This window comes from Miniopterus schreibersii (genome assembly GCF_964146895.1).
Source record: "Miniopterus schreibersii genome assembly, chromosome: 6".
NCBI lineage: Eukaryota > Metazoa > Chordata > Mammalia > Chiroptera > Miniopteridae > Miniopterus > Miniopterus schreibersii.
The window spans coordinates 16,495,933-16,506,819 of NC_138107.1; the positions used below are offsets into that span (position 1 = coordinate 16,495,933).

The following is a 10,887-nucleotide window of genomic DNA, read 5'->3' on the forward strand; positions in this document are numbered from 1 at the left end:
TTACCTTACTAAGATGTTCAGGTCCCTTGTCCCCTGAGTGCCTAAGTTCTCCAGTTGTTCATGTAATTCTTCGGTCAGTTGTCCGGTGAACTGACATAGGTTGAAAGTCCCCATTTTCCCTTTCATCAGGATATAAAGTTTTTCATGCAGCGTTAAAAAGATATTCTTTGGAATCGATGCTATAAACAAGAAAACTGTTTTTAAAAGAAGCAACAACTCCTTGAAGCAGTCAATATACTTCTACTATTATTTGATCTGTAGGGAATATAGCCAAAGTTCACTAAATACATAAAATAACCTCCTGCGAATAAAACTAGGTAAAGAGTCAACCTATATTGTGAGACAGTAAAATTACATGAGAGAAAACGGGGAGCTGGCTCAAAAGTAAATATTAACATACTTTGTCTGTTAAACAAAAATATTTAAACATGAAAGACCCCAGGAGGGACAGGTGTAAAAGCCTGATCACTTCCACACACCTGACAGGTAAGCTGGTATATGTTTCTGAAGCAATATGTGACTTTACAGATCAACACGTTTCAAAATATTCATATTATTTGATCTGAAATTCCATAGTCCAATATCAAGGAGTACTAAACAGTCGTAACATTTAACCCACATGTGATTTTCATGACAGCAAGAAGAAACAATAATCACGCTATTGATCACTGAGAGCTTTGAAAACAAACGTTTTGGTCTTAATGGAAAAAATAAAAAGCATGAGAGGAAACACAAAAGGGAACCTCAGAATGAAGCCAAGTGGGAAGCCATGGACAGTAGAAGCAAGCACAGACATCGTGAAAACAGAAGAGCCAGGTACAAAGTGAAGCAGCCCTGCATTCCTGGGAGGGCAAATGGCCTCGGCATGCACATGTGTGACCTGGGAAGAAATACAGGCAGGTAGAGACCCTGGGAACATGCTAGCCAGGACAGTCCAGCAGTCCCTGAGCATAGAGAATTGGAGAAAGGGCACCACTTACCTTCATAGCCCTATGGGATATGTCAGGAAATGCCATTAGAAAAGGGCCTAAGCAGTGGAATTCTACTTTCAGGGAGCAGAGCAGCAAGATGTGATCAAGTCAAGAGCTACAGCCTGAAGAACATTGTATGCACAGTAGCAGAACAGTTAGCCACATCTTGGGAGCTGTAACAGGATACAGATTCCAAATATTTTCCAAAGAAAGCATCAGTGAGGTAACCTCATCTTCTTTCACATGTCTAATTGAGATCTAACTGTGTCAGGCTGCCAATAATTCGTTTTTCAATGACCAAACTCATAATATACTCTTTTCTCCTTCCATCCCTACTCTAAACAATAAAATAATGGGGCCTCATCATTCTTGATATAGGAGCAAGGATGTAACTGTTACCTAAAACTAGTCTTCGATTCCAATGTTGTATTTCAAATGAACTACCTGAAAATATTCTTTACCTGTACGATAGACGGGTTTTTGTACCGCAAGTTCAAAATTTACTTCTTTGGATTTTAGAAATACATCAATGCCCTCTTCTTCAGTAACAAAGGTCATTCGAGTTCCCATGGCAAAGACTGTAAATATTGGTCCATACTGAAAAACACACATAAATACAGATCATATTAGTAAGCATTTCTGATAACTAAGTTACTGGGCCATGGGTTAGGTTTAAGACAGTGTGCCTCAAGAATCCCAATGCTGAAGTTATAGTCAAGAAAAAAATTATCATATATGCTAATTAATTCTAAATTTTGACTGATTTGGCCAACTCTGAAGTATATGAATCCTTATTTATTGTGTCCTAATACTTAACCTTCCTTCTTATCATGTTATTATCTAGTTGCACCTTCCTTTCTTGGAGAAATAATTACTAGAAATTTTACTGAACACTGTGATATCTGAACATTGTTTTCAAGATTCCGTAGGTTATAAGCAACCTGTAGCTCAACTTTGTTAAAAAAAAACACACAAAATTACTGACAGCTTTTACCATAAATTCATGGTCACTCAACAAAGTCTTGTAATCCTAAAAAATTCTTTAATGCATTCACTTTTTCACTTTCCAAAATGACTATTTTACCTATACAACTTGCCCAGCCCTCTCCACTGGGAGATAGCGTTCCTGCTTTGTAACTCACCGAGAAAACAGAAGCAATCAAGTAAGAGCACTCCCACTTCTCACCACCAAATCCTACAAAGTATATGCATTTGCCCCCATTCACGCGTCCCTGGCAAACCCAGGTGGAAGGCCCTGCCCCTGTGAGATGCCAACGTCCTTCTGTGTTATGGATTCCATGCTCTATTCTCTTTGTCCTACGTTTCCGCCTTCTCTCTCCTACAGCATCAGTTCTCCCCTCTCTATCAGATCATGCCTAGTAGCCTACTCTAGTGAGGGGTTTGGTTCCAGGAAGTCCATGACTTTACTGGAGGGAAAATACGTCATTATTTTCATTGACCTCTAATTGCAATTTAGCATTTTCTTCAATTGTGAATGTAGGCAACTAACCACAGTCCTGTCCATGAGTCTATCATTAAATGAACCCATTGTTCCGACTAGATTCTGTGTCTATTTGGCGTCCATCCATCACAGACCCAATTATATATTACCTATTATCCTTTTATTCTTGATGCTCTGGCATGGGTGGCCTCGCTACTAGGGAGAGGGTGCCCTCCAGGGCTAGCCAATTTTTTTTTTTTAAATCCTCACCCGAGGATATGTTTTTATTGATTTTAGAGAGAGAGGAAGAGAGAGAGAGAACCATCGATGAAAGAGAGAAACATCTATCAGTTGCCTCCTATAAGGGCCCCGACTGGGGATCAAACCGAAACCGAGGTATGTGCCCTGATGGGGAATCAAACCTGCAACCTTTCAGTGTACAGGATGACACTCCAACCAACTGGGCCACCCAGCCGTGGCTACCCAATTCTTTATTTTATTTTACTTATGTTATTTTATTTTTTCCATCACCATTCATCCCTCCCCACAATCACCACACTGTTGTCCATGAATTCTCTGTCTTCCTTTTTTGCTCAATCCCTACCTTCCCCCCCCCCCCCCCCACAACTAGAGCTGTCTGCCTGGCTGTCTAAGAGTCTATCTCTATTTTGCTTGGTAGTTCAGTTCATTAAATGCCACATATGAGGGACTCATCTCTCTCTGACTGGTTTATTTCACTTAGCATAATGTTCTTCTCAGCCGGCCAGGAACATACCTTTCCTATGCAAACCAGCCAATCTACCCCTAGTTACCTCTTTATCTAATTCTCAAATACCAAACCAATATTTCCCTGACCCTAAATCATTCCAGGGTCAGGTACCAGGCAACAAGAAACCACCTCTATAGCCCAAAGCCCAGAGGAATTATTCAAAGTAGCCAATCCTACATTGTTTACCCTGCCCTGCCTTGCCCTGCCTTTCCTGAAAAAGCCCCAATGAAGGCTCTGGCCTAGGGTACTTACTCTCTTGCTCCTATCTTCTGCTTCCTGACTGTCACTGGTGCTCTCTCCTGTAGCCCTGCAGGACATGCAGTGACCCCTCTCAGAACTGCGGGCGTAATAAACTTCTTCCTTCCGTGCCTCGTTTCATTTCCTGTGGCCATAGTGACTTTACCATACTTCATCCAACATACACATTCTTAGAACTACCCTTACTTTTATCTCTGAATACAATTTATGCTTATCACCACTTCAGTATTACAGTCATTTCTAGGCCTGCCATGAAATGACATGTGACACACTGTTGGGTACTATCAGGCAACTGAGGGCTCAATAATCATGGAGCCACCAAATAGTGAAGTCTCATTTTCTTTCACTAGTGATCCAGATGTTGGCAGCAAGAATGTAAACAGGTGTTAGACTGGTGGAGTCAGACCAAACCTTGGTTCAGCAACAGAGCCAAGACTCAAACTATCAGAGAAAGCTTATTTAGAAAGTCACAGAGGTAGAAGTGAGCTGTAGAAGGAATGGGCTCAGGAAATCGTGCCTGAGGGAAGGGAGTGGGGAAAGGCGTGGGTGTGCTCCATAGAGAGAGTCCCACTGGGTCCTGGTCTTGAAGGTATTTATCTGGAGGTGTCAGGGGAGGATCCCAACTGAATATTCATCAGCTTTCCAGGTGTGTCCTTTCCATGACTGTGTCCGATCATGGCTTCCACTGATAGGCCAGTACCAGGGCAGGGGTAACTAGTCAATGCAGCTAGTCCTGAGGTCAGCCATGGGGTCCCTTGTCTGATTTGGCTGCTTTTCTGGGTCTGGAGCTGAAACACAACTGAAGACTAGATGTATTTGATGTGGGTCAGAACCTCATTGTCCTGGGGGCTTAATACATAAGGGCTATTCTCCGGCTCCCTTGTTAGTTCCCCCTCAAAGGGGCTCTGACCCACATGAAGAGTAACATGCCAGGGGCAGAAAGGTCAGGGGAGGGTCCGAACCACATGACCAGGGATATGCTAGGGGAGGAAAAGTTACCCTGGGGGCAAGGTCCTTGTTTTCCCAATTTTGTCCTTTGCTAAGGACCCCTGGCTTTCCACCCTGGTGACCTTCTGTACCTGGCTCATTGTCCTTGCTCAGGCATCTACATTGCTTTCCAATATTCTCTCTCTACAATTGTTTGCCAGTCGATACTTAGAAGAGGAGTAATTTTGTTTGTTAAAGCTTTGTCCAAAAGGGAATTCTTAAATCTCCATGAGGAAAGTGTCCTCTTATGACACCTACTGGCACCCAGGCCACAGTGTAAAGCAGCCAAGTTCAAACATACTGGGTAGTTGAGATAACTGCTGACAAGTGGTATTTAAAGTAGCATATTGCAAAAGGACTGCACCGTGTGAATGGTCATGTTCAGTGCTATAAATTCTGTAACAATGGGGTTGGCTTTTTTTTTGGTCTTATTTGCTTTCCTTCCGTTTTCATTTTTGTGTAATGTCAACACTCTGAGTGTTATGAAGTAAAGGCAAGCACATGCAGTGTGTTGTAGATGAGGTGCTTGTATTATTTATTAAACTTTACTTTGAGAACATGTAGACTAACATGTAGGTGTAAGAAATAATACAGAGATCCCGTGTCCCCATTACTCTGCCTCCCGTAGTGTTAACACCTTGCTCAGCTATAGTGCAGTATCATATCCAAGCCATCGACATTAATAAAGTCAAGAGAGAGAATATCTCCATCACCACAAAGATACCACATATGTCCCTTTTATAGCCACACCCATTTCCCTCCCACGCTGGCCTCCTCCTTAATTAACCCTTGGCAACTACTCATCTGTTCTCTATTTCTAGAATACTGAATTTTAATAATGTTATAGAAATAGAATCGTACAGTGTGGAAACCTTTGGACTTGGCTTTTTTCCAAGTGCCATAAATCACTTGGCATCCATCCGGATTGGTGTATGTGTCAACAGTTCATTCCTTTATATTATGAGTAGTATTCCATGGTATGAACGTATCACAGTTTGTTTAAACATTGTTGAAGGATGTTTGTGTTCTTTCCAGTTTCAGACCATTACAAATAAAGTTGCTATGAACATTCATGTACAGGTTTTTGTGTGAACATAGGTTTTTATTTCTCTAGGGTAAGTTCCCAGAATATAAACCAGCATTTCCATGAGCAATTTTACATTCTCTATTTCCACCAGCAATTTATGAATGGCCCAGTTTCTCTGTATCCTTGCAAGCATTTTGGTGCTGTCCATCCTGATTTCTTATTTAGCCATTCTGATAGGTGTGTAGTGATAGCTCATTGTGGTTTTAATTTGCATGTCCCTGATTGCAAATGACGCTGAACATTTTCTCATGTGTTCATTTGCCATCTGTATATCCTCTTAGGTAGATTATCTGTGCATGACATTTGCCCATTTTTAAATTGGATTATTATGTTTTTCTTTAATCTTGAGTGTTGAGAGTTCTCTCTATATATTCTAGATACTAGTCCTCTGTTAGATATGTGGCTTGCAAATATTTTCTTTCAGTCTATAGACTGATTTTCATTCTCTTAACTGGGGACTTTCATGCTAAATATTCCTATTTAACAAACAAAATATGTTAATATTTACTGTTGAGCTGGCTTCCCATTCCTCTCATGTACTCCCCTACCACACAGAAGACAGATGTGTCAAGGTATCTAAACATTATTTTTAATTCACTTATGTAAAATGTAACCTAGATATAACAGAATGATGAAATATAATATTAAAAATTATTTTTTGAAAAAGTTGCTTAGAAGAAAATAAAATAGAATTAAAGCGAAACATAAAAGAACAATGAGTTAAAAAAAATATGCACACTCTCACTACCTCAATCAACCCAACCAGGAGCATGTATTGTGGAAGGAACATAAATACTAATATAAAGGAAATAGTGGGGCTAAAGCTGTTCATGGGGTGAGGAAACTAGACATGTTTATGCCTTTAGAATATAAATCTATTTTTAAAATAGCTATTTTTTAAAGAAGAAGACGGACTTCCAGTTTTGACAGCAACATCGTGGCAACGGCAACTTCCTTCTGAATTTTTCCACTTCTTTCCTAGAAGCCACACAAAGCCAGGAGGAGAATGAAACATATACATACACAAGCAACAGAGTTGGCTAAACAATAAGAAAATCTACAAACCGCAAATGTGTGGCCCATGGCACCTGAAAGCAGTGGAAGTGGCAGTGGAAGCTGTAACTGCAGCGGGGGAAACAAGGAATGCACGGGGATTCAACAGAGGAGAGCTCAAAAACTCGCACTCTGTGACAGCAGAAGGCAAGACACAGTGGGAGCCACTCTGCGATGGCCTAAAATTAGCAGGCCGTGGATACTGAGGCAGGTGGCAAATGATCACACACAAGCTATTCAGAGGGTTCCAGAAGCAGCATCTTCTAAAAGTGAAGAGTCACCTGGGAAGACAAGAGTCACGTCCCTTGGCGGCAGCAGCCACGGGACAAAGGCCGTGAGAGTGCAAGCCGGGGAGGTTAGATGCTGGAAGGCAGGAGCCGCAGATGGTGCATGCACAGAGGGGCTGTATTTTCACTGCAGCAAGACAGGGCAGAAAACTGAGGCTGAGAACCCTGAAAAGCAACCACTTCCGACCAAAACCTCTTGCTGACAGCTGGTCAAAGACAACCCAGCTCTTTAACATATGGTTAAACAAAAGGGAAACATTCAGCACAACAAGGGAAATTCTTAAGAAAAAGAAAAAGGAGAGAATTTCCAGATAAAGAAACCCCACTGAAAATATTTTGCTAAAGAGTACATGAGAACTGAAATGCAAAATTACTGTCGTGATTTTTTTAAATTAATGTAATAATTGCAGCTGCAAGAAAAAAAAACAAAGCAGAAATATAAGAAACCGTGGAAGGAAAAGCCACACAGGAGGAAAATTAGGAAATAAAGGAACTCAGGAAAGGAAGGCTCAATAAAGACATTTCTGAATAAAAGAAAACAACTACATGAAGCACAAGGGAGGCTATACACCCCCCACACACACACACAAAAAAACGTCTAAGGAAAAGAGAGTATAGAAATGAGAAAAATGCAAAATAGAAATAAATGTGAAAAGAATTAAAAGGGAAATGACAGCTATGGAGACGGGCCACGGAAATTAAACCTATGCATAACTGGACCTCTTTCCCAAACTCCAAATTCATTTATCCAACTGCTTAACTCAGCATCTCCATTTGGATGTCAAAATCCCCAACTTCTACATATCTAAAGCTGAACTTTCCTTCCGATGAGATCCTGCAATCTTGCCCACTTCATTTGATGGCAATCTACTTTCTAGTTTCTCAAGCCCAACTTCTTGGAGTCACCTTTACCCTTTTTCATTCCTTTACACACCACATTCAATACACCAGTAAATCGTGTTGCTTTCACCTTCAAAATACGTCCAGCCATTCCTCAAACTGCCACTGCTATCACCATGGCCCAAGTCATTAACCTTAAATTACTGCAATAATCTTCAAATTATTTTCCTTCTTTTACTCTAATGTCCCTGTTTTCAAAGGAGCAGCCAAAGTGACCCTCTAAAATTTAAATCAGATGTTACTTCTCTCTGCTTAAAACACTCAAAAGGTTTCCTATTTTGCTCTAAATTACAAATGCACTTATTTATACTTTGAATCTGATCATTTACAGATATACTTGTACATGCAGAAATGACATTTGTTGCTACATTATTTATAATAGCAAACTACGAGAAAAAAACCATGTCCTTCATTTAGTGACTGTTTAAGTGAGCTATGTTTCAGGGAATACTGTGCAGTTTTTAAAACAAATTCAGATGCTTTTATTTTTGCATAGGATGTGGTAGAACCAGGTGAGCCAAGGATCTCACTGCCAAATAGAAAAAGGTGAATGAATTACAAAGATATTTTTAAAAGCATCAAAGAAGTGGGGAAACAATAAAAACTAAATTGGCTGAAACTCCACAGAGGAGACAACTGTGTAGAAGTGAAAAAACAGTATGTCACCATTTATTTCCTTGGATATTGGCAGAAGGTCAGGACTGAAATAGGCACCTTCGGAAAATCTATAGTTAACATCATACTTAATGGTAAAATATTGAACACATTTCCCCTAAGATTAGGAAGTAGACAAGACTGTCTACTATCACCACTTTCATTCCACAATATATTAGAGCACCTACTGATTGTAAAAACGCAAGAAAAAATAAAAGATATAAACATCATGGGGAAAAACGAAAATAAATTTATCTCTTTGCAGGACATATTGTTTACATGTAAAATCTCTAAGAAATCTACAAAAGAACTACTGGAACTAATAAATGAATTTAGCAAGATCACAGGATACAAAGTTAATATACAAAAAAACCCTGTATTTTTTATATGCCCAGCAGTATACAACTAGAAAACAAAAGTGAAAACAATTTTATCTACAATAGCCTCAAAAATAAAAAATACATGAAAAAATAATTAACAATCACAGGCAAGACCTTATCACAAAAAACTACAAGATGTTTCTGAAATAAATTAAATAGCTAAATAAAGAAACATACAGCATCCATAGGTTACAATACTTAATATTGTTAAAAAGTTTATTCTCTCCTAATTTTTCTGCAGATTTAACAAACTTCCAATCATAATTCCAGCAGCCTTTATAACAGAAATTGACAATCAAATTTTAAAATTTATATTAAAATTCAAATTTAAATAATCTTGAATGTCAAGGCAATGACTAAAAAAGCATGTCAAGAACTTTCACTACCTGATTTAAAGACTTACTATGACACTACAGTATTTAAGACAGTGTAATATTCACAAAGGGGTGGTCATATAAATCAATAGAATAGGATAGAAAAGCTAAATATAGATCTATACATATACAGTCAACTAATTTATGAAAAGCTGCAAAGGCAATGAAATGAGGAAAGTCCTTCAAGAAATGATACTGAACAACTGGACAACCAGATGGGGGGGAAAATGAACCTTACCCCTTACTTATACCACATACAAAAAAATTAATACAAAGTTGACCATAGACCAAAATGTAAAATGCAAAACTATAAACTTTTTAGAAGAAAATGGAATAATCTTTGTGACCTTGCTTGACCTTCTCAGACAAGCTTGTAAAAACGTCTCCTAAACATTATCAAAATCATATTCCTAAGGAGACAAAGAAGAATTTCTTTTAAAGATATTGTTTCGCATCTATTAGACTAGCAGGAATTACAGTTCCTTGTGTGGGCCAGGATATGAGCAGCTAGACAATCCCCTACCTATCCTCAAAACGAAAAAGTGTATATTGTTAAATCCTTTTGCAAGGATAACACAGTAACATAAACAATTTAAATGTTCGTGTTCTTTGGGCACTTCCATTTTTAGGAATTTATTCTGAGGAAACAATTGGCTAAGTGCAAAAAGTACAACCACACAATACATATACTTACACATCAGAATGTTCAGTGAAGCATTGTTTGAAATTAAAATGTTGGCAGTATTCTATATACTCTTTCTGCAAGATATACTATATTTGAAAAATATTTTTAGGACAAAAACATCTACTACAACAACGATTACTAATCTCCTTAGTGTCCCGTGAAAGTGGATTTCATCATCATTAAATAATACCACCAGTCGGAAAAACAGAGCCAGCAAAATGTGTAAACACCAAGTTTGCAAGGAATTTTTACAACAGCCTAGTGTTAACTCCAATTTGGATACGAATTTATTATGCGTTTTCATAAACTGAAATTACACTTGTCTTTCCCAATAATTGCAAGCATTTACTTAATATGTATCAAGGGATTTTTTGATGATGAAGTAATTAGCACTCACAATATCTGCTTCCAAAAAGGCAATTAGGTGCCAGATGCACTGTACTTCATAACCGATTAAAAATATATTTCTTTTGAAAAACCTTTCTTAAGGCATATTGTTAGTTGAGAAATTCATTAACGACTAGATCTTTTCATGAGGGCAGCAAGTATGTTCCCGTGTTTTAACATCAAATTTGAGATCCAATGAAAGAAAATAAAAAAGAAAGCATTACCTTCTCCGGAAACCCCACCTGCTAAGGCCACTTACCTTGATTCTTGCTTTCTCTATAAACTCCAGCGGGGCTTTGCCAAACTCAAATGCAGCTCCAACCCAAGGAATCCAGCCCCTTATGCACGGGGGTCCATTCAAGTTCTTCCACTGGAGGAGTAACAAAAGAGTCACGCAACCCAGGATTATAATCACCGATGGGAATATCAGTTCCATGTTTTTGTCTAGCATCTTCCAGAATCAGAGGAGGAAAAGTCCTGCTGCCATAGCGCTAGTTCCTTCCCTCTGGAACAAGGAGCACCCACCGGACCTCGCAATGTTTTTTGCTGCAACTTTCGCAGCTTTCTCCGCCTTTCTAATTGTAGCCGCCTTTCCCCGCCCCAATTTTTAGATGACTTTTGCATCATCGCTCCCTCCCACTCCTCTTTCAGGTC

At 39.0% G+C, this 10,887-nt stretch overlaps 1 protein-coding gene across 2 annotated transcripts in view; it reads right to left on the reverse strand.

Moving 5' to 3' along the window:
- Positions 1-10,842, reverse strand: part of CYP39A1 (cytochrome P450 family 39 subfamily A member 1) — a 74,141-nt gene extending 63,299 nt beyond the window's left edge. Inside the window, exons 1-3 of one of the 2 annotated variants that reach the window (XM_081139720.1) lie at positions 10,493-10,842; positions 1,433-1,568; positions 5-179 (exon numbers count right to left, since the gene is read on the reverse strand). In XM_081139720.1, the coding sequence (XP_080995846.1) occupies positions 5-179; positions 1,433-1,568; positions 10,493-10,684 (503 nt within the window). In that variant the 5' untranslated portion in view covers positions 10,685-10,842. The remainder of the gene's footprint in view (positions 1-4; positions 180-1,432; positions 1,569-10,492) is intronic. The other variant, XM_081139721.1, reaches the window with a different exon arrangement.
- Between the last annotated feature and the right edge of the window lie 45 nt (positions 10,843-10,887).